Source organism: Xiphophorus maculatus, chromosome 6 (genome assembly GCF_002775205.1).
Source record: "Xiphophorus maculatus strain JP 163 A chromosome 6, X_maculatus-5.0-male, whole genome shotgun sequence".
Taxonomy (NCBI): domain Eukaryota; kingdom Metazoa; phylum Chordata; class Actinopteri; order Cyprinodontiformes; family Poeciliidae; genus Xiphophorus; species Xiphophorus maculatus.
The window spans coordinates 27,289,695-27,313,719 of NC_036448.1; the positions used below are offsets into that span (position 1 = coordinate 27,289,695).

The following is a 24,025-nucleotide window of genomic DNA, read 5'->3' on the forward strand; positions in this document are numbered from 1 at the left end:
TCTAATCTTCTCTAACGAACCTGATCAGGTTACACAGAATCCTGACTGCAAGTTGGTAGAACAGCTTTGGGATGAAATGCAGCAGAAACTGTACGCCATGCCTTCTTGTCCAACATCAGTGTCTGACCTCACAGATGCACTTCTGAAAGAATGATCAAAACGTTTCATAAAAACACATTTTTAAAAAAAAACTTTCCAGAAGAGTTGAAGTTGTTTTACCTGCAGTCACATGTTTACCTGACCTCATGTACAGTGGCATGCAAAAGTTTTCATATTCTGAACTTTTCCATATTTTCTCACATTACAACCACAACCATAAAAATATTTCATTAGAATTTAAAGTGACAGACAAACACAACGTGGTATACAATTGTGAAGCAGAACAAAAATTATTCAGACTTAGAAACATTTTACAAATGACTGCCAGTCTTTTAGGGTTTGTCTACTGACTGAATTTTTTGCCCATTCTTCTAATCTGACTGAGCTCAACCATTTTTTTTCCCTGCTGTTTCTGGTTCTAGGTTGGGTTTAGGTCTGGACTTTGACTAGGCCATTCTAACAGATGAATATGTTTTGTCTTAAAGCATTCCATTGTAGCTCTGTCTTGATGTTTAAGGTCATTATCATCCTTAAAGCTGGAGCTCCATCCCACTCTCAAGTCTTTAGACTCAACAGGTTTTCTTCCAAGATTGGCCTGAATTTGGCTCCATCCATCTTCACATCCAATTTACATCCATACTTGGGAAATTAAGTATGTTTTGGTTTTTATTCATATGATTATTTTTAGGTATTTTCTGCCAATTTCATAATTGTCTTGTTATTTTTACCTAGCTTAATTTTACTTCTTGTTTTATCATTTATCTCCTTGTGATGTTATGATTGTGAAACATTTTTGATCAGCTGAAGTTGCTGTAAATGTTCTATATAAATAAACTTTGACTTGACTTCACTTTTGTATTTCGGCCAAAAAGTTGAATTTTGTTCTGGTCTGACTAAATCTTTTTCTTCAACGTGTTTGCTGTGACCAACATGGCAAACTGCAAACAGGATTTCTTATGGTTTTATTTTAACAACGGCTTTTTTCTTGCCAGTCTTATAAATACAACATTAATGCAGTGATGGCTAATAGTCGGTCTGTGGACAGATTCCCACCTGAGCTGTGGATCATTTGGTGCAGAGTCTCCATGGTCTTCTTGGCTGCATCTCTGATCAGAGCTCTCCTTGTTCAGCCTGGAAGTTTAGGTGGACTTTGACTAGGCCTTGTCTTGGTGGGTTTACAATGTTGCCAGACTCTTTCCATTTCTGAAGGATTGATTGAACAGTGAAATGTTCAAATCTTGGGGAATCATTTTATGGCCGAAGCCTGATTTAAAAATCTCCATTGTTTTTCAGATGAGGTTCTTTTATATTCTGGATTTTTCGCATAAACGAACAATGAAAAAAATCAATGTGTTGTGGTTTTTTGTTCAAACACTTTAATTATTGACTTTGTTTGTGATAATCAGATTTATTTTGTCTCCCAGGAACCTGGCTGCAGCAGCAGGATTATCTTTACTGTGTATATTTTCACATTCCTTGAAATACTGGCTGATGTGGAAAGGACCTTCTGCCAGATTTATTGATTTATTGATTGCAAGTTAATATCTACAAATCTCTCGAATATCAAACTCAGACTTTTTTTATTCAAATTGCCGGGCACTAAAACCATTTCTGTTGGTTCTTTCACACCATTACTCTCGATTTTTATTTAAGATTTCTTACCTGACCTGGTAAATAAATTATAGAAACACTTTTCTGAACTGAACTGAATAAAATTGTTTATTATTTTACCCACTCAGAGTTTTAATCTCTTTTAACCTCTTCCTGTAATCAGTCCCTGAAAATCCTCATTTTTCTTTTTGCATTTAAACCCACCAGCTTCTCTTTATTCCCAGGTTTCTTTGTTTTCTCGCTTCCTGATCTGAAACTTGAATGTGGGTGAAACCAATGTTTGCTGAAGGTGAAAGCTGATTGGCTGCTGCTTCTCTACACTGAAACCTGATTGGTAGATCAGAGCTCAAAGTAGTTTCTGTTCTCAGAAAGTGAAACTCACAGTCATTGTGACTGAGAGGGAAAATGGCGCAGCAAGCAGTTCAGCTGGACCGAGAAACTTTCTCCTGTTCGATCTGTTTGGATCTACTGACGGATCCGGTGACGATTCCCTGCGGACACAGCTACTGTATGAACTGTATTAACAGCTTCTGGGATGAAAGTGAGCAGAAGAAAATCTATCACTGTCCTCAGTGTGTGAAAAGCTTCACACAGAGACCTGATCTGGAGAAAAACACCATGCTAGCAGCTTTAGTGGAGCAGCTGAAGAAGACTGGAGTCCAAGCTGCTGCTGATCAACGCTACACAGTACATGAAGATGTGGCCTGTGATTTCTGTACTGGAAGAAAACTGAAAGCCATCAAGTCCTGTTTAGTCTGTCTGGCCTCTTACTGTGAGAAACACCTTCAGCCTCATTATGATGTGGCTCCTTTAAAGAAACACAAGCTGGTGGAGCCGTCCAAGAACCTCCAGGAGAACATCTGCTCTAAGCATGGTAAGGTGATTGATATCTTCTGCCGCAAGGATAAGAAGTGTATCTGTTATCTCTGCTCTGTGGATGAACATAAAGGCCACAACACAGTGTCAGCTGCAGCAGAAAGAGCTGAAAGGCAGAGAGAGCTGGAGGTGAAACAAAAGAAAATTCAACACTTGATTCAGGACAGAGAGAAAGATGTGAAGCTGCTTCAACAGGAGGTGGAGGCCATCAATCACTCTGCTGATAAAACAGTGGAGGACAGTGAGAAGATCTTCACTGAGATGATCCATCTCCTCCAGAAAAGAAGCTCTGATGTGAAGCAGCAGATCAGATCCCAGCAGGAAACTGAAGTGAGTCGAGTCAAAGATGTTCAGGAGAAGCTGGAGCAGGAGATCACTGAGCTGAAGAGGAAAGACGCTGAGCTGGAGCAGCTCTCACACACAGAGGATCACAACCAGTTTCTCCTCAACTACCCCTCACTGCCAGCACTCAGTGAGTCTACACACTCATCCAGCATCAACATCCGTCCTCTGAGACACTTTGAGGACGTGGCAGCAGCTGTGTCAGAGCTCAGAGAGAAACTACAGGACGTCCTGAGAGACTCATGGACAAACATCTCACTGATGGTCACTGGGGTGGATGTTTCACTGTCAGAACCAGAATCAGGACCAGAACCAACGACAAGGGCTGGATTCTTAAAATATTCCTGTAAAATCACACTGGATCCAAACACAGCTCACACAATGCTGGTTCTGTCAGAGGGGAACAGGAAGGTGACATTGATGGATAAACATCAGATTTATCCAAGTCACCCAGACAGATTCACTGATTTGTGTCAGGTTCTGAGCAGAGAGAGTCTGACTGGACGTTGTTACTGGGAGGTGGAGCAGGATGGTTATGTAGCAGTCGCATACAAAAATATCAGCAGAGTAGGAAGCGGGGATGAATGTAGATTTGGTTTTAATGACAAATCTTGGGTACTAACAGGTGCTGAATTTTATCATAACAACATCATGGAGAAAACTGATTATTCAGTTTCCTCCATGGAGGAAAATGATTATCCAGTTTCCCCCGTAGTGGGAGTGTACCTGGATCACAGTGCAGGTATTCTGTCCTTCTACAGCGTCTCTGAAACCATGACTCTGATCCACAGAGTCCAGACCACATTCACTCAGCCGCTACATGCTGGAGTTTATGGTTCTGCAGAGTTCTGTAAGCTTAAATAATATTGAGAATAATATTCTCTGTTTACCAAGTTACTTACTCTCAAGTCTCTGCATTATATGTTAATTTCTTTAATTCGTTGTTTTTTGTTGTTTGTTTATATGTGATCGACTATTAGAAATTAGCCACGGTGATCATGTGATTTTTATTTTATTGAATTTGTGTTATTGCTGTTTCTGTATTTCTGTGACATTTTCTACTTTTCACAAAAAGTAATCTTCAATTTTTTTATGTGCTAGTGCCTCGTCTAAATATTCACTGTACATTAAGTTATGTTTAGTTTAGTGTTTGTCCTCCAAGATATTTTTGTGCCTTTATATCATAATTGTATGAATCTCTTGAGGGATAGAGTCTGATGCGTATCACCACAGATCTGTGCATCATTAAAACATCCCTTTGTTCAGATTTCAGCCCATGTGGAACTTCTCTCTAAAAATACAATGTGATAGAAATATCAAAAGTATATTAAGACATATTAGAAGGATTGTTAATTTTGTCATTAATACATCACATCTGTTAAGCCCAATAAATAAACTGATTTAAAACGAACTGTATAATGTGTTTTCCTAGACTACTAAATGCTGCTGTTGTCAAAATCAGCAAACCATTGAGGGATCACTGCTGCAGGCTTTAGCATCATCACTGATGAAAAAATAATTAGTAATTTCTGCAATTACTCTTTCATACAGATAACCTTTCATTATAAGGACTTTTTATCAAGCTGAAGTCTCTAGTGTAGATGGAAATAAATATAAAATAAATATGTTCAAAAATCAAATTTTCATGATGTTGGGTCACTTCTAACTTTTCATCACTGTAGCTTAGGAATCCAAATCTTGAGTTTGTCCTTTTGTCTAAATTACATCATTAACATTTAATAATGATCTTCAATTTTTTAATATTAATTACATTTTATATTTTAACATTTAATTCACCATCCACAAATCTGCTAAAGGCTGATTTATGTTGATTTGAAAATTTATCAATTATGACATTTGCCCCTTAAGAGTAATAATTAACTATTTATGCTGTAAAAACAGGAGATTAAAACCAGTTAATGTTAAATTTCTAAATGAATCAAAATATGTTTTTGTTTCTATGATGTAAAAGTTTACACTTGTTTTTCTGTGTTTTCATAATGTCCCCTCCTTCATTATAAATTACACTAAATATGCTTTGAAGAAAACAAGTTATCTCGCATAAAACATTCATAGCACTACTAAAAACTGCTAAAGCTAGCATTTATTTATACCTTTAATTTTAAAACATTGTTCAATTCTGGTCTCAATGAACCACCTGCTTCAAAACGGCTGACCCGTCCAAACAATGACCTTCGACATGATTTTTGTCAACATGTTAGAGATGAACAGGAACAGGAGAAGTGCCTTTAAAGAGTTTGGGAGTAAAAGGAGCACAGCGCCACCTAGTGGCTCACAGAGCGATTAGCCAAAACTGCAAGAGCAGCATATTAACCTCTGAACTGCCTGGATGGATTCCTAGAAAAACTCACAACTTTTTAGATTGTTGGATTTTATTTAGATGTTTTTGCCTTTGTTGTGTTTTTTTAACTGCATTTGGTGCCTTTACTTTGTTTTTTTCCATCAATGCATTGTCCCTCTTCTGCAAATAAAATAAAATAATTGAAATAAAACTTAAAACACATGAATCCTGGAGTGTTTGAAGACATCAGGGATCTACTGATAGCAGCTTTTCACAACCTGCTTAACTGAAGGCAAAATGTCAGTTCCCTCTAAGCGATTGTCTCTAAGGGCCTAAATGTTGAAAATATTGGTTTAGTCCAAGTAAAAAAAAAATGAATTATTGAAATGTTTTCTAAAGAACTAAAAGTGCAGGAATTTATCATCCTAGACTAAAACAGGACCTGCTTTGAGCTGCTTTTGGACCATAATAAATGAAACACTAACCAACATTTTGATGTGTAATGAAAGCACTTCGACAAATTTAATGTTTAAATTGTTGATTTTTGTATTTTAATGATATAAAGCACTTTGAACTGTCTTGTTACTGAAATGTGCTATGCAAATAAAATTTGATTGATGTTTGATTGACGTCAGTTTATTCTGCCAGAATCAATAGTTCTGCTTACTGTGACTCCGTCAATGCTTTCTGGAAAATCAAAAGGCTAAGCAATAAAAACATTCAGTTTAATGTTAACTTCAATCTAAAAATAAAAACTTCATTAATCCCAAAGAGAAACTAACAGCTGCTGTGCCTCAAACTTCAAGTTTCTTCAAAGGTCGACTTTAAATGCTGATGACTGAGAGTAGAAAGTTCTTCCTGTAGAGGTCAGTGTTACAGTGTTCTGAAGGAGCCTCTGACTGAAGAGACTCTTGTTGTTCACCAGACTGATGAAGAGGATTCATGTTCTTCATCTCTAAATGATCCAGCCTCACATTCACACTCAGGATCTGCAGTCAGCCCAGCAAGTAAGATATGATCTGGATCTAACTAACATCAATAATGGAGATTTCAGAGCAGATACAGAATTTATTTCTCAGTTTCCAGTTTTACAGAGAAAAAGTAACTATTAATCTCTCATGCCTAAGAACTTTACTCAGCACATTTGATCAAAATCTTTGTGAGAAGTTTCCTTTTTATTTTTGGGTTTATTACAAACCACCAAACAGTTTTTAGTCCTACTTGTGTCCCAGTTTCAAATTTTAACATTAATCTCCTTTAACCAGCAGCACTTTTTGCATTTTTTGGGGTGAGGGTTATAACGAGCTGCAGTATAGGAGACACTGTGGAGCTTTTTTCACATCACTGTCTATACATGTGAATTTTTATGAAAACTGCATTTTGGGTAATGTTTAGGCCTCCATGAAAGCAGCTTATTTGACAGAAGTAGAAGATAATGAAATTTATTTGCAGGAATCAAATCTGATAATTATTTACTGTTTTCCAAGCTGAGATTTTACTCCATCCAAACACAGAGATTTACCAAATTCCCCAAATCTCTTTCTAATTTTATTCACTATACATTGTAAAACGTTCCATTGTTTGCAGATTTGGATTTAAATATGCTTTTAAAACAAAAGTATATTTATTAAAGTTATAAAACACAGTAAACAATTTAAACATTACATTTAGTGAAGTGCCGTTGTTAAATGTTTCATTTATAATGTTTTAAAAGCAACTCTGACCAGGTGGGTTTTTAGCCTTGATTTAAAGGCACTCAGTGTTTCGACTGTTTTGCAGTAACTGGAAGTTTGTTCCAGATTTGTGGTGCATAGAAGCTGAATGCTGCTTCTCCATGTTTGGTTCTGGTTCTGGGGATGCAGAGCAGAACCAGAACCAGAAGACCTGAGAGGTCTGGAAGGTTGATACAACAACAGCAGTAGAGAACAATCGTTCTGTATGTGGAGAGTCTTGGGACAGTAAAATAAAAAGAAAGATCAGATCATCTGTTCTTAGTTACACCCTAAAAACGCTCCCAGTCACTCCTTCATATTTATTGTTGCCGCCTCTTTAAACATGAAGATGGGTGTGAACAACATGCTGGGACAGGCAGGTTCAGGTTTGTTCACCTTATTCACTCATTGGTGAAACACATCTGTGGTGCGTCTCTTGCTGTGAACAGAAAATGGAGCAGAAAGAAAATCAGCTTAACCAGAGAAAATTCTGCTGTTCGATCTGTTTGGATCTACTGAAGGATCCGGTGACGATTCCCTGTGGACACAGCTACTGTATGAACTGTATTAAAACCTTCTGGGATAAAGAGGATCAGAAAAGAATCCACAGCTGCCCTCAGTGCAGAAAAACCTTCACACGGAGGCCAAATCTGAAGAAAAACTTCATGTTAGCTGAATTATTAGAAGATCTAAAGAAGATTGAACTCCAAGCTGCTCCTGCTGATCACCGCTATGCTGGACCTGAAGATGTGGCCTGTGATTTCTGCACTGGAAGAAAACTGAGAGCCATCAAGTCCTGTTTAGTCTGTCTGGCCTCTTACTGTGAGAAACACCTTCAGCCTCATTATGATTCAGACACATTTAAGAAACACAAGCTGGTGGAGCCGTCCAAGAACCTCCAGGAGAACATCTGCTCTAAGCATGGTAAGGTGATTGATATCTTCTGCCGCACTGATCAGAAGTGTATTTGTTATCTCTGCTCTGTGGATGAACATAAAGGCCATGTCACAGTGTCAGCTGCTGCAGAAAGGACTGAGAGGCAGAGAGAGCTGGAGGAGAGACGAGGAAACATCCAGCAGAGAATCCAGGACAGAGAGAAAGATGTGAAAGAGCAAAAAGAGAAAGTTGTGTTCATAAATCGCTCTGCTGATAAATCAGTTGAAGCATGTGAGAAGATCTTTATTGATCTGATACAATTGATCCAACAAAAAAGCTTAGATGTGAAGAAATACATTAAATCAGAGCAGGAAGCCGACATAAGACTTCATGAAAATATACAGAACTGTTTGGAGCAGGAAATCACTGAGCTGAAGAAGAAAGACACTGAACTGAAGCAGCTCTTAGTTACAGAGGACAACATCCAGTTTCTGAATAATTACATCCCAGAAACAAAAATCTCCATTCAAGAGCCCTACATGAGATTTCTTCATTGTTGGGATGAATGGTTCCTCAATGATGTAAAAGCAGCTGTCTCAGAGGCTGAAAGTACAGTTGAGCAAATTGTGAATAACAAATGGATGGAGATTTCCCTGAAGGAGATTAATTCAGAGGCTTCATCATCAACTCCCACAGAGGGACTGGTGGACAGAAATGAACTCTTGAAGTATTCACAGGAGCTAACACTGGACTCAAAGACAGCAAACAGATATTTGTCTGTCACAAGAAAAAGAGCAGTAAAGAAGGACACAGAACAATTTGAAGACGACCATGAACGGTTTGAATATTGCTGCCAAGTGTTGAGTAAAGGCTCTCTGAGTCGATGTTCTTACTGGGAGGTGCAGAGCTCTGGTAGATTCACAGTGGCTGTTGCATACAAGGATATCAAGGAAACAGGCCGACTATGGAACTACATACTTGGGAAAAATGAAAACTCCTGGGCTCTGGAGTGCTGCCGACTCATGTATGTATTCAGACACAACAAAACTCTGACTCTGATCTCGGCTCCTTATTCAGCTACAATAGGCGTGTTCCTGGATCACAGAGCAGGTATTCTGTCCTTCTACAGCATGCCTGACACTATAAGTTTCTTCCGCAGAACTCAGTTCGGCGCCTGTAAAACCATGACTCTCCTCCACACAGTCCAGACCAGATTCACTCAGCCGCTGCTGGCTGGAATACGACTGTATGAAACTGGAGACTCTGCTGAGTTCTGTCAATTCAAAGGTCAAAAAGCTCCCTGAGTTTTAATGTGAGAGAAAGAAAAGCCTGATACCTGCAGGGAAATGATATAATGGTAACTAACAGCTGTACTCATTAAGAAAAATGTTCCAAATAATCTGTGTGGACCTGAAAAGAACCAGAACTCTTAACCAGGTCCCAATCAGTTACAGGTTACTGTTTAAAGCTCAGGAATATCTGACAGGAACAACATTTAGACATCATCAGACAGACATAATGTTTGTTAATTATACATGAGTAACTCCAAACTGTTACAGTTATGTCCAGTAAAAAGAAACATGTTGGTCTGATTGTAATTAAACATCAATCTCTAAGAGGTATGAATACTTATGAGCCTTCCTGTTGTGCTGAAATCTGATTTTTAGCTGATTCGGTTCAATATGAGCTTTAATATTATATTTGAAAACTGGTTTGTGGGGATTTTTTGAGAAATTGTAAATTAAATCATCAATGCTAATAAAAATGTTTAATTTCTTAACATGGATGTTATTCTGTGAATTCAGGAAACTGAGGCAATGATGGCATTTTTATGAACTTGTATTCCTGTTACTTAAATCATAAGTAGATTGTTTAGTTTTAAACCTCTGGAGTTTTTTCTGTCAAATGATTTGTAACATAAAATCTCATAACTGCTTTCTTCTGTTCTTTATATACCGGTTCTCTGAATATCTCCATGTTAATGTTGTAATTTGCATAAATGTGAATCAAAATAAAGTGTGAACATAGAAGTTGTCTAGAAAAATAAAATCTGTAATTCTTTGATTTATGAGTTTAATCTATTCTAATATCAGCAACTCCTTCAATAATTTCTTCCTTTCAGTTTATTCTGACAGATTTTGCTGCTTCATGGCGGCCATTTTAAAAACCTCTCCATGTTGTTTTCTAGCTCTACAAACATTGAGCATCCCTCAACTCTGTGAGGTTTTTCTAAAAACAATCAGTGAACCTGGAAAATAAATCTCAGCTTCATGGGAATTTAACCTGCTGACAGTTTCTGCAGGAGATTTTATTGACTTCAATAAAATGATAAATGAAAGCAGTTCTTTGATCCTTTCATGTTTGAACTCATTTCGTTGAGTCCTGACATGCATGAAAGGACAAATACATCACTGTGGACTTGAGCTGATTTCATGTCTCTGTTTGGTTTTTAAGAGGAGAAACTTTATTGTAAAGTTTGAATCCAGATTTTATTTTCTTCATTAAACATATTTAGTTACATTTTAGCATCTGTATCAGTTTAAATTTATTGGATCCAGAAAAAGGTCAAGGAATCTCATATCAGTTGCTCAATTTTATTCAGATCATTTCAGACCCTAAAAGCTTCTTGGTTGGATCAAACATTAATTTTAGTTACAAAACTGTTCAAAGTTCAGAAAAGAAACTTTATAGCTCTGTTTTATATTACAGTCAATTGAGTTTATTTTATAGCACATTTCAGTAACAAAGCCCTTCAAAGTGCTTTAAATCATAAAAGTATATGTTCTGTTTTATATTGTTCGAAGTGTTTAAAACTGTTCAAAAGTCACATAAGTGATGTTACGGATTTTTCTAATAATAAATTCTCTTCTACCGAAGATGGCGATAAGAGTTTCTTCTTTTCTGCCTAATTTTGTCTGAACTTGATAATTACAAAAACAATAAACGATGTGAAAGTAGCTAGAGATAAAAGATAGTTTCACACCCAGACAGTCAGTGGAGGTTTTAGCAAGTCTAGACTTCATTTCAGTTGCATTCAGTAAAGGTTTTATTATGATGCAATAAAAGCCTAGTTAGGTAGAAGCAGGCTCTTACTGTGGGAATTACAACAACCTGCTGCTGCTTGGTGACAAATAATTAACAAATAGTACAATATAAAACCAGAAATCCTATAAAGCACAAAGGATTATTGCCAAAGACTTTGGTTCAACAAAACTGTTCATTTTGATCACTTCAGTTCTTCCTCATGGGAGAACTGACTGGGTGTGTTAAAAAGCTTTCAAAAGACACAGGTGAGGAACTTGACTGCTTTGCACAGAGTCCTGATTCAACCTGACAGAAAACCTCATGCATGAATTAGAGTTGAGACTGTAGCCATGCCTTCTCGTCCAGCATCAGTGTGAGACCTCAGAAAGCCACTTTTGGAAGAATGGCTTTAAAACACACTTAAACTTTGCAGAGAGACTCCCCAGTGGAGTTGAAGTTATTTTAGATGGAAATGCCAGAACAGCATCAAAAGAGCCCAATGCATTAAGAGTGGGATGTTACCCAAGTTCATACTGATGTAAATGCAAACGATCCAGCAGTGATGGGTAGATAGTATATATATAGCCAACCGACCTGACAGCAACCATAATGGAGCCGTATTAATGCAGTGTTACCTAAAATATTCCACAAATAAAACTTCTTTCAGAAATTTTGTTTATTGGTTCATTTAGATTATTATTATTATTATTATTATTATTATTATTATTATTATTATTATTATTATTATTATTATTATTATTATTAATCAATGTTTTGGGGGTCTTTCTACCGATTATTAGTAGTTTTTCATATAGAATATGATGAGAAGCAGACAGTTTTTCAGCGTCGACATCTATGATCAACCTCATGGTGTTTTAAAAATTGGCTTTGGTTGGAATCTTGGCAGGATTGTTTTACCCTAACTTAGCTGTTCCTGTTTAGACAGGCTTGTTGTTTGAATAACTAAGTTCTGCTGTTGAGGTTCAGTGAATCCCAGCTACCTGATCTTATCCAGGACTATTCTATTAGACTTCAGTGAAACAGATCCCTGCATTTAAACACAGCAGCTCCTCTCTCTAACCACAGGTCTCCTTGTTATCTCACCTTCAGATCTGAACTTTGAAGCTGGGTGGAACCAATATCTACTGAAGGTGAAAGCTGATTGGCTGCAGCCTCGCTGCACTGACATGTATGTGGTTGATCAAAACTCAAAGTAGATTCTGTTTTTATGAATTCAGACTTACACCCTCACTGGAGCTGAGATGGAACAACAGGCGGAGAACATTTGCTCTCATCATGGTGATGAGATGATCTTTCCATTGGTGGAACATAAAGGTCACAACCCAATGTCAGGTGCAGCAGGAAGGCCTGAGAGCCAGAGAGCGCTGGAGGAGAGACGAGGAAACAACCAGCAGAAAATCCAGGGCAGAGACAAAGATTTCTCCTGTTCGATCTGTCTGGATCTACTGAAGGATCCGGTGACGATTCCCTGTGGACACAGTTACTGTATGAACTGTATTAAAATCTTCTGGGATGAAGAGGATATGAGAGGGATCTGCAGCTGTCCTCAGTGCAGGGAGACATTCTTACCTAGACCTGTATTAAAGAAGAACATCATGTTAGCATCTTTAGTGGAGAAGCTGAAGAAGACTGGACTCCAATCTGCTCCTGCTGACCACTGCTATGCTGGACCTGAAGATGAGGCCTGTGATTTCTGTACTGGAAGAAAACTGAAAGCCATCAAGTCCTGTTTAGTCTGTCTGGCCTCTTACTGTGAGAAACACCTTCAGCCTCATTATGATGAGACTCAATTAAGGAATCACAAGCTGGTGGAGCCGTCCAAGAACCTCCAGGAGAACATCTGCGCTCGTTACAGCACAGTATCAGCTGCAGCAGAAAGGACTGAGAGGCAGAGAGAGCTGGAGGAGAGACGAGGAAACATCCAGCAGAGAATCCAGGACAGAGAGAAAGATGTGAAGCTGCTTCAACAGGAGGTGGAGACCATCAATCACTCTGCTGATAAAACAGTGGAGGACAGTGAGAAGATCTTCACTGAGCTGATCCGTCTCCTCCAGAAAAGAAGCTCTGATGTGAAGCAGCAGATCAGATCCCAGCAGGAAACTGAAGTGAGTCGAGTCAAAGATGTTCAGGAGAAGCTGGAGCAGGAGATCACTGAGCTGAAGAGGAAAGACGCTGAGCTGGAGCAGCTCTCACACACAGAGGATCACAATCAGTTTCTCCTCAACTACCCCTCACTGCCAGCACTCAGTGAGTCTACCAAATATTCCAGCTTCTCTTTCCTTCTTCCATACTTTCAGGACATGACAGATGCTGTGTCAACGTTCAGAGAAAAACTACAGAACCTTCTGAAAGACTCATGGAAAAACATCCCAATGACAGTCACTAAGGAGAATATTTTACTGCCGGAACCAAAACCAGAACAACAACCAACAGGAAGGGCTGGATTCTTAAAATATTTGTGTGACATCACACTGGATCCAAACACAGCACACCGTTATCTATTACTATCAGAGGGGAACAGGAAGGTGGTAGTGATGGAACAACATCCGTCTTATTCTAGTCACCCAGACAGATTCACTCATTGTTATCAGGTTCTGAGTAGAGAGAGTCTGACTGGACGTTGTTACTGGGAGGTGGAGAGGAGCAGTAGAGTTTATGTTGCAGTCGCATACAAGAATATCAGCAGAGCAGGAGGCAGGAGTGAAAGTGGATTTGGTGGTAATGACAAATCCTGGGCATTAAATTGTTACCAAAACAATTCTGAATTTTGTCACAACAATGAGTCAACTCCCATCTCAGGTCCAGTTTCCTCCAGAGTCGGAGTGTACCTGGATCATGAAGCAGGTATTCTGTCCTTCTACAGCGTCTCTGAATCCATGACTCTGATCCACAGAGTCCAGACCAGATTCACTGAACCGCTACACGCTGGGATTTGGGTTTGTAATATTGGAGGTTCTGCTGAGTTCTGTAAACCAAATGGGCAGAATCCACTGGAGGTCTAGTGAGTTTGGTTCTAAGTTTTACTCCTCAAGCAGATTATTTTGATGATCATTGTTGTTTTTGTTTTTTTGTCTAAACTGCTCCGAAATTAATAGTCAGAGCTTCCAGCGTTTGTTTTCTTCAAATCTGATGTTCTGGGTTTGATCAATTTGTTCATTTTTCAACATTATTGTTTGAAACAGATGATAAGCACAAGAATATTTACTCTTTGTTGCTTTTAGCACAAAAGATTGTGAACAGATTAGGATAAAACTGTCATGTTGCTTCACTGATTAGCTGTTGGTGATGGAATGCTGCCCTCTACAGGACAATCGTTTTGTTACATGACGGAATCCAGAAATTGGGGCCTGCCATGCAAAGCAATGGCAGTTGGGGCCTGCCATGCAAAGCAATGGCAGGAACCTATTGCTATTCTCCCAATTCTTTATTTTTCATCCGTAACCGTTAATGCGGCTCATACCGCTGGGTGCACACCTACAAATGAGGTATCAAAACGTGCAGAAAATTCACGCCATTGGAGCTATTACTCTTGGTGGGATTTGGGCTTAACGTGGCGACATAATTTGCAAAAAACTACGAAAAAAACCCCATTATAAGTCAATGGGAAAAATCCTAGAAATACCCTATTTTTGAGGATTTTCTGTGTCGTCACAAATTCACGTAGAAATGCCATTCAAATTTCATTTTGTAGATACGTCTGTGATCTCTTCGAAAGTGAAGACGGCTCGTCGATACCAGTTACGGTTTGCCCACAATTTGTCTCTAAGCGACCCAAAGTTTCTCATTTTTCCGAAAATTAGAGTGAGAGCCAGGGCCTTTAGATCTCGGCTAGAGTGAGAAATGAAGAGATTTTTTGAGCCCAAAATAATTTTGAAATCGCCATCACGCCCACAAATATCGCACGATTGGTATCAAAATCGGTCCTGACATTGATACACATGTCTGCTCCGGTAAAATGTTTTCGAAATTTATCTAGACCGTACGGTTTTCTGTCACGGTGCTTCAGAGCAAAGTCATGCGACAGGATTTTCTAGGCTGTCTCAGGCTCTTTCACTAACAGTTCACACCTTGGTGAGAAACTTATTTAACATAGCAACGGAACTCAAGAGGCTATTGGCTGCTGGTTAGGACTACAAATACGCATCACTGTAGTTCTAACTATAGTGGAACGCTCAGTTGAAACAGATCAGGACTGAACTGGCCTTTAGAACTACTTGCTGCTATGGGCTGTATATAACTGATTTAACTCAGTAACTGTTACACATGGGATTAGTTTGGAACTTTAAAATTAAGCATAATAATAATTTCAAAATAAAAGCCTTGAATATTTTTACATCATGTAATTGCTCTTTTTGGCTTTATATAACTGATTTAACCCAATGACTGTTATACATGGGATTAGTTTGGCCCTTTGAAATGAAGTTTAACAAAAATTCCAAAATAAAAGCCTTGAATATTTTTACATCATGTAATTGCTCTTTTTGGCTTTATTTGACTTTTTCATCCAAAGCACTGTTACACATGGTATTAGTTTGGCCCTTTGAAATGAAGCATCCTGCAAATTTCAAAATAAAAGCCTTGAATATTTTTACATGACGTAATTGCTCTTTTTGGCTTTATTTGACTTTTTCATCCAAAGCACTGTTACACATGGTATTAGTTCAGAACTTTAAAATGAAGCATCCTGCAAATTTCAAAATAAAAGCCTTGAATATTTTTACATGATGTAATTGCTCTTTTTGGCTTTATTTGACTTTTTCATCCAAAGCACTGTTACACATGGTATTAGTTCAGAACTTTAAAATGAAGCATACTGAAAATTTCAAAATAAAAGCCTTGAATATTTTTACATGACGTAATTGCTCTTTTTATCTTTATTTGACTTTTTCATCCAAAGCACTGTTACACATGGTATTAGTTCAGAACTTTAAAATGAAGCATACTGAAAATTTCAAAATAAAAGCCTTGAATATTTTTACATGACGTAATTGCTCTTTTTGGCTTTATTTGACTTTTTCATCCAAAGCACTGTTACACATGGTATTAGTTTGGCCCTTTGAAATGAAGCATACTGAAAATTTCAAAATAAAAGCCTTGAATACTTTTACATGACGTAATTGCTCTTTTTGGCTTTATTTGACTTTTTCATCCAAAGCACTGATAAACATAGGATTAGTTTGGCACTTTGAAATGAAGCTTAACAAACATTTCAAAATAAAAGCCTTTAATATTTTTACATCAACTACTTGTGTTTTGAGCATTATATAACTATTTTAACCCAAGGACTATTACGCATGGGATTAGTTTGGCCCTTTGAAATGAAGTTTAACAAAACTTCCAAAATAAAAACCTTGACAACATTTTAAATCATACTGAATGGTGCACGTCCACCTTACTTAACGTTCTTGTGATTCTCAGCATGCTATTGATTACGTTGCAGCGTTCTTTAGCATCGATGCCAATTTGTAGCGTGACAACGCCGGGCCCAAACCGACGGGCACGCCTTGGCAGGCCCCGGCTAAATTTCTTCCGAAATTTTCTAGTTGTTCATTATTGCTTCATTATTATTACTTATATAGAATGAATCAGTGTTTTTAATCACTAAATAAAATTCTAATTTGATTTTTTCTGTATTTGTGTGATTTCTATCCTGTAAATATAAAAACTGAATCCAGACTCCCAGGATCTTCTCATTCAAACCTGTTCAGCTTCAACTCCTCATGTTCCAGCCTGAACTGCTTCCATTCAAATAAATGTAACTATTAAATAATAAAAGCATTCATCAGCTTTAAAGCATCATTGTCACTGAGAAACAAACACAGTGAGTTACAGAGGGAAATTTCAGTCTTCTGGAGACAAACATTTCCTTCAGGACTTTTATGATTCATAATGATCCTCAGTCATCATCAGACGGAACCAGAACATTTCAGCCTTTTGGGACTGAAAATGTTTTGGATGAAATTATTCATAAAGAAAATGAAAATCTGAAGTTCCATTATGATACTTTAACTCCAGCACATCCTGGAGCTTTTTAGAGACCAGATTAGGAATATGAATTGTTTATCATCATATTTAAACATCTGAGGGGAAGGTAGTTGAAACATAAAACAGAATCAGGCTAAATCTGTTTCTAACATATTTTGTTTTTGGCTTACCTTCCTGTTTGCCCTCATGGTGTAAATTACATGGAGATAGGGTAAACTCTTCCAACTAATCTCATGTTCAATTCCCCTTCTGTTTATTTGTACATTAATACTTTGAATTTTTAGATTAGATTTCTTACCTGACTAGGTGTTAAATAAAACATAAATAAGCTCTACTGAACTGAATGTAATTACAATACCCACTGAGAGTTTTAAACTCAAACTGGTCCTCTTTCTGGAATAAATATCTGAATTTACTCCACTTTCTTACTGTTTTAAAACCTTGAAACTCTTCTTTATTCCTAGTCTTCCTTTTAGGCAGGGTGGAGCCAACATTTACTGAAGGTGAAAGCTGATTGGCTGCAGCCCCTCTGCACTGAAAACTGATTGGAAGATAAGAGCTTAACCTGTTTCTGTTCTCAGAAAGTGAAACTCACACAGTCACTGTGAGTGAGAGTAGAAATGGCGCAGCAAGCAGTTCAGCTGGACCGGGAAACTTTCTCCTGTTCGATCTGTTTGGATCTTCTGACAGATCCGGTGACGATTCCCTGTGGACACAGCTACTGTTTCAAATGCATTAAGGGTCACTGGGATCAAGAGGATCAGAAAAGAATCCACTGCTGTCCGCAGTGCAGGAAAACCTTTATACCGAGGCCTGTCCTGGAGAAGAACACCATGCTAGCAGCTTTAGTGGAGCAGCTGAAGAAGACTGGACTCCAAGCTGCCCCTGCTGACCACTGCTATGCTGGACCTGAAGATGTGGCCTGTGATTTCTGCACTGGAAGAAAACTGAAAGCCATCAAGTCCTGTTTAGTCTGTCTGGCCTCTTACTGTGAGAAACACCTTCAGCCTCATTATGATTCAGCTACTTTTAAGAATCACAAGCTGGTGGAGCCGTCCAAGAACCTCCAGGAGAACATCTGCTCTAAGCATGGTAAGGTGATTGATATCTTCTGCCGCACTGATCAGAAGTGTATCTGCTATCTCTGCTCTATGGATGAACATAAAGGTCACAACACAGTATCAGCTGCAGCAGGAAGAGCTGAAAGTCAGAGAGAGCTGGAGGAGAGACGAGGAAACATCCAGCAGAGAATCCAGGACCGAGAGAAAGATGTGAAGCTGCTTCAACAGGAGGTGGAGGCCATCAATCACTCTGCTGATAAAACAGTGGAGGACAGTGAGAAGATCTTCACTGAGCTGATCCATCTCCTCCAGAAAAGAAGCTCTGATGTGAAGCAGCAGATCAGATCCCAGCAGGAAACTGAAGTGAGTCGAGTCAAAGATGTTCAGGAGAAGCTGGAGCAGGAGATCACTGAGCTGAAGAGGAAAGACGCTGAGCTGGAGCAGCTCTCACACACAGAGGATCACAACCAGTTTCTCCTCAACTACCCCTCACTGCCAGCACTCAGTGAGTCTACACACTCATCCAGCATCAACATCCGTCCTCTGAGACACTTTGAGGACGTGGCAGCAGCTGTGTCAGAGCTCAGAGAGAAACTACAGGACGTCCTGAGAGACTCATGGACAAACATCTCACTGATGGTCACTGGGGTGGATGTTTCACTGTCAGAACCAGAACCAAGGAGCAGAGATGGATTCTTAAAATATTCATGTAAAATCACTCTGGATCCAAACACAGCAAACACAATGCTGGTTCTGTCAGAGGGGAACAGGAAGGTTACATCAATGGATCAGCATCAGTCTTATCCTAGTCACCCAGACAGATTCACTCACTTCATTGAGGTTCTGAGTAACGAGAGTCTAACTGGACGTTGTTACTTTGAGGTGAAGTGGAGAAGTTTAGGGATTTATGTAGCAGTCGCATACAAGAATATCAGCAGAGCAGGAAGTGGAAATGAATGTAGATTTGGATATAATGACAGATCTTGGGCATTTTCTTCTTATGAAAATACTTTTAGTTTTGGTCACAACAACATCTGGACCTCCATCTCAGGTCCAGTTTCCTCCAGAGTCGGAGTGTACCTGGATCACAGAGCAGGTATTCTGTCCTTCTACAGCGTCTCTGGATCCATGACTCTGATCCACAGAGTCCAGACCAGATTCACTCAGCCGCTACATGCTGGAGTTTCTGTGTTTCCTGGAGGTTTTGCAGAGTTATGTAATAAAAAATAGTCAAAATCTACTAAAGATTCAGTTAGTTGGTTCTGATTTTTGGTTCTCCAGCTGACCTTTTTTCTTGATCATTGTTGTTTCAAAAATCAGTAGCCAGATTGCACTTGATTTTCTTCAAATCAGATTTTCTGGTTTTGTTGAATGTAATCATTTCTTGACGCTCCTCTTTAAAACAGATGATCAGCACAAGAATGTTTACGCTTGTTGTTTTTAGCACAAATTATTGTGGACAAATCAGAATAAAACAAGGTGCTGTGGTGGCGCAGAGTTTAGCTGTGCTTTTGGCGGGATGCTGCCCTCTACAGGAATATTGTGTACATGACATAGAGAAATTGTTTATTATTGCTTCATTATTTTTACTTACATAGAATGAATCTGTGTTTTTAATCTCTGAATAAAATTCTTATTTGGTTCTTTCTCTCTTTGTGTGTTTTCTGTACTGTACATATAAAAAACTGAATCCAGACTCCCAGGATCTCCTCACAATTCACATCTGCTCAACTCCAACTCCTCATGTTGCAGCCTGAACTGCTTCCATTTATACAAATTAAAGTATTAATTTCCACCATACAGAGAAACAAACACTGTGAGATACAGAGGGGAATTTCAGCCGTCTGGAAGCAAACTTTTTCATATTGATCCTCAACCATCATCAGACAGAACCAGAACATTTCAGCCTCTTCAGACTGAAAATATTTTGGATGAGATGATTCATGAAGAAAATGAAAATCTGAAGTTATTTTACTCCAACACATCCTGGAACTCTTTTGAGTCCAGATTAGGAATATTATTTATCGTCATATTTAGTGTAAGGTTTGTTTGAATATATATATAACAAGTAATATTACAAAAGAAGGCAAGTTTTAATTAGTGCAAGAATGCATAATATTGACTTATACAATGAAAGATTACAAAATTAACATTTTTCATTCAAAAACTCTGCTGCTAAATTACTGAATAAATAGACACACAATCTCACAAAGAATTAGACAAATAGGAAGTTTATTTATGGTGATCCAAAATGTATTCATAACTAATATTGATGAAGGTCTAACAGAAATCTGTGAGAAGTTCTCCTTAACCCATAATCACAATTATTGGATTAGGTGTTTTGTAATAACAAACTATCCTGCAGGTGGCAGTGTGACATCACAGACAGTTCTAGACAATGAAATAACGTGAGTTTTATCCTATTTACCACAAAGAAAAACCAACAACATAACACATAAAATCAGCTCCAGTCCATAATGAGACAATATCTGTTGTTTCATGTGTGTCAGGGCTCAACAAAATCAAAAATGATCAGCTGGTTTAACTATTTTCAACCTGGCTATGGAAAAAACTGTCTGCACATAAATTTCAGAATAAAATTATTTCTGTCCATTTGTTAATGAACAACAATAATAACCAAAATAAAAGTGAAGCGATTTAAGTGAACAACGTATCTATGGGTTCACAGAACTCAGCAGAAAGTGCCGTGTTATACATCCTAACTCCAGCCAGCAGCGGCTGGGTGAATCTGGTCTGGACTCTGTGGAGGAGAGTCATGGTTTCAGAGACGCTGTAGAAGAACAGATCACCTGCGCTGTGATCCAGGTACACTCCAACTCTGGAGCAATGAGGATCTGAGATGGGGGTTTTGTTGTTGTTATGCCAAAATGAATTACTACTTGTGTCAAAAAGTAAAGCCCAGGATTTATCATTATGTCCAAATCCACATTCATTCACACTTCCTGTTCTGCTGATAGTCTTGTACGCGACTGCTACAGAAACCCCCATCCCTCTCCACTCCACTTCCCAGTAACAACGTCCAGTCAGACTCTCTCTGCTCAGAACCTGAAACCATTCACTGAATCTGTCTGGGTGACTGAAGCACCATTGTTGTTGACGTGCAAACGTGACCTTCCTGTTCCCCTCTGACAGTAACAGCTGAGGGTGTGCTGTGTTTGGGTCCAGTGTGATTTCTCGTACATATTTTAAGAAGTCCGCTCGGGTCTTTGGTTCTGGTTCTGGCATTAAAACACATTCAGTGTAGAGTTCAACTTCAGGCCATAACAGGCTCTGTAGTACCTCTGCTGAAGAACAGTTCTGTTGGAGGTTCTTGACCGGCTCCACCAGAATGTGATTCTCTAGCAAGAAATCTTCATAATGAGGTTCCAGATGTTCCTCACAGTACCCGTTCTGACAGATTAAACAGAACTTGATGGCTTTCCGTTGTCTTTCAGAGCAGAAATCACAGGGAACATCTTCAGGTCCAGCATAGTGGGGATCAGCAGGAGCAGTAGCATCAGCAGCAGCAGCTTCATGTCGATTGCTCCTCAGTTGCTCCACTGCAGCTACTAATATGATGTTTTTCTTCAGGACAGGCCTCGGTGAAAACGTTTTCCTGCATTGCGGGCAGCTGTAGACTCCTTCATTCCAGTGACCCACAATGCAGTTCATACAGTAGCTGTGTCCACAGGGAATAGTCACCGGCTCGGTCAGCAGATCCAAACAGATCGAACAGTTGAAGGTGTTTCGGTCCATCTGAACTGCCTGTTCTGCCATGTCTTCTCTCAGTGACAGTCACTGTGCCAGCTTCACGTCCTTAAAACACAAACTGAACTCTGAGCAGAAACTCTGACAATATTATCTGTCAGATTTTGTTGGTTACACCCATCTGTATGCTGACGGAGGGATGGGTAAAGAAATATGTGAACAGACTGGACCTAATGTGATACAAGGAAGATATGGAGGAAATATGACTGCTATTCCAGTCAGAGAAATGCTTTAAGAGAAAAACATGAGTGTTAGCATAGAAAGTTTCCTGTCTTTCATTGGTGCTAGTGTGTATTGTCTGTTTTTAACATTGTGTATGTATTTTATGTTGCCTTGAATCTTTGAAATGCCTGACATTAAAACAAGAGAAAGGATTTTACAGGAGCTTCCTGGTCACCTGATGACTGAAAAATCCTACCAAGTGGTCAAATTTCTAGAACTAATATCTTAGTACACTTGAAACAAGAGAAAACTAACTTACTGGTAAATTTTCAGCCCGACATAGGGGCTTGTTTTAGGTCAATAATTACATAATCTTGATGAAAATGTATTAGTTCCATAGGCAGATTATTTCACTTGTAACAAGACATTTTTCACTTCTTATAAGTGAAATAATTTTCCAAAATCATTTTTTGTCCATATTAAGGAATCATTTACTTAAAACAAACTCCTATATCTTGCTGAATGGTTACTTGTAAGTTAGTTTTGTTCAGAAACAATATCCAGTGATGTTTGTGTTCATCTTTAAGATGAGTTTACTGGAAAAGCTTCTTCAGGTTCTGGTTGAACTGGTTTTAAAGAGACAGGAAGGAACAAAAACAATCGCCCTCCATCGATCTATGAACATTGTGAAGAAACCGACAGGAGTGAATGACTTGGAGAGAAAAATACAACTGCATTGTTTGTGTATCAGAAATGAAAATAAATATGTTGGCAAAAGACCAACTATGGCTCTATATAAACACTGCAAACCTCTCTTTGTTGCTCGAGTTACATGGAAACAAACTTTACAAATGCAAAACAGAAGTAAAGTCTCTGCAGAGAAACATTGAGTCAAATAATCTAATTAAACCCATATTAACTAATTCTGACATAAAAAACTGAAATAAATTAAAAGTTATTTTTACAGTTCTAAAAGGTCTTGGAGAGACCATAAAACCAAATTATGACTTTAGATACTGCTCTGTGGACTACGGTGTTTTAATGTAACAGGGTGTGTCGCAGCCTTTCGTTCCCAAAAAGCCAAAAATTCCAATAAAGGCTGTGGGTGGCAACAGGTGGTTTTGGATTTGTACGCACTTTTTAATTGATTCATTTATTGTAAAAGTAGAAATAAAATAATTACCAAAAAAGGTCTTGTAACTTAGTCAAAACGAAAAATAATCTCAATTTAATGTTTGAAGGTGTAAACAAGTGTAAATAAGTGGTCAAAAAATCATTTCACCAAACCTCCAGTCCACACCAGACATTTACCAAACAATCCACCAAGCACCCTGTGTGTTCTTAATTACTCAAATTGGTGGGCGGGTCTAATAATTAACAACGTAATCTAAACAATTCCAAATATAAAAATTAACTACAAATTTTGATTCTAAATTAACTTAAATATATTCTAACTACCCAAAGAACAAAACGAAATTGGTAGAAATTATAAACTACAAAACTTTAGCATAAATGGCCACAACAGGGTGAATAGGAAACAGTAACGTTGTTATTTAGTGATGGAACAATAATCAGTGTATGAAAATCTCCTTTACAGATCAAACAGAAAATGGGAAAGCATTATTTGGTTTAAATATTTTACACAAATAGACATAAAGACCAATTTTAACCCTTCAGGACTCGAAGTGTTTTTAAACCCACAATCATTAGTTATTGTTATGTACAGGAAGCTTCGTTCCAATTCCTTGTTTCAACCATGAACAAACAACAAGATACAAAATTCGTTCTGCATCATTATGCACAGCTGCCTATTCCATTACTGCTGCATTAAACTTCAGTGAAACAGAAAGTTTCACTGAAGTTTCAGTTAAACACAGCAACTATTCTCTATCAGCAGAATTTCTTGTTCCTTCTCCTTTAGATCTGAACCTTGAAGTTGGGTGGAACATCACCTGCTGAAGGTAAAAGCTGACAGGCTGCAGCCTCTCTGCACTGACACATGATTCACAGATCAGAACTCAAACCTGTTTCTGTTCCCAGAAAAACAAACTCACACAGTCGCTGTGACTGAGAGGAGAAATGGAGCAGCAGGCAGTTCACAGCTGGACTGAGAAACTTTCTCCTGTCCAATCTGTCTGGATCTACTGAAGGATCCGGTGACGATTCCCTGTGGACACAGCTACTGT

General features: G+C 38.4%; 5 protein-coding genes across 5 annotated transcripts; 4 read left to right on the plus strand and 1 right to left on the minus strand.

Annotated features, from left to right (window-relative positions):
• The first annotated feature begins 2,109 nt into the window (after positions 1-2,109).
• On the plus strand, positions 2,110-4,339 carry LOC102227668 (tripartite motif-containing protein 16-like). Its single transcript, XM_023335796.1, has one exon. It carries the CDS (start codon positions 2,116-2,118, stop codon positions 3,790-3,792), a length of 1,677 nt encoding a protein of 558 aa, XP_023191564.1. The 5' UTR covers positions 2,110-2,115; the 3' UTR covers positions 3,793-4,339.
• Positions 4,340-7,357: 3,018 nt separating this feature from the next.
• LOC106700172 (tripartite motif-containing protein 16-like) lies at positions 7,358-9,882 on the plus strand. The gene has a single exon (XM_014474721.2). It carries the CDS (start codon positions 7,395-7,397, stop codon positions 9,120-9,122), a length of 1,728 nt encoding a protein of 575 aa, XP_014330207.2. The 5' UTR covers positions 7,358-7,394; the 3' UTR covers positions 9,123-9,882.
• Positions 9,883-11,987: 2,105 nt separating this feature from the next.
• LOC102227925 (tripartite motif-containing protein 16-like) lies at positions 11,988-14,251 on the plus strand. Its single transcript, XM_023335792.1, has one exon. The coding sequence runs from the start codon at positions 12,105-12,107 to the stop codon at positions 13,863-13,865; it is 1,761 nt and encodes a 586-aa protein (XP_023191560.1). The 5' UTR covers positions 11,988-12,104; the 3' UTR covers positions 13,866-14,251.
• A 3,203-nt stretch (positions 14,252-17,454) lies between these two features.
• Positions 17,455-19,543, plus strand: LOC111608798 (tripartite motif-containing protein 16-like). Its single transcript, XM_023334922.1, has one exon. It carries the CDS (start codon positions 17,469-17,471, stop codon positions 19,137-19,139), a length of 1,671 nt encoding a protein of 556 aa, XP_023190690.1. The 5' UTR covers positions 17,455-17,468; the 3' UTR covers positions 19,140-19,543.
• A 1,024-nt stretch (positions 19,544-20,567) lies between these two features.
• LOC111608851 (tripartite motif-containing protein 16-like) lies at positions 20,568-21,686 on the minus strand. The gene has a single exon (XM_023335243.1). The coding sequence runs from the start codon at positions 21,684-21,686 to the stop codon at positions 20,568-20,570; it is 1,119 nt and encodes a 372-aa protein (XP_023191011.1).
• Between the last annotated feature and the right edge of the window lie 2,339 nt (positions 21,687-24,025).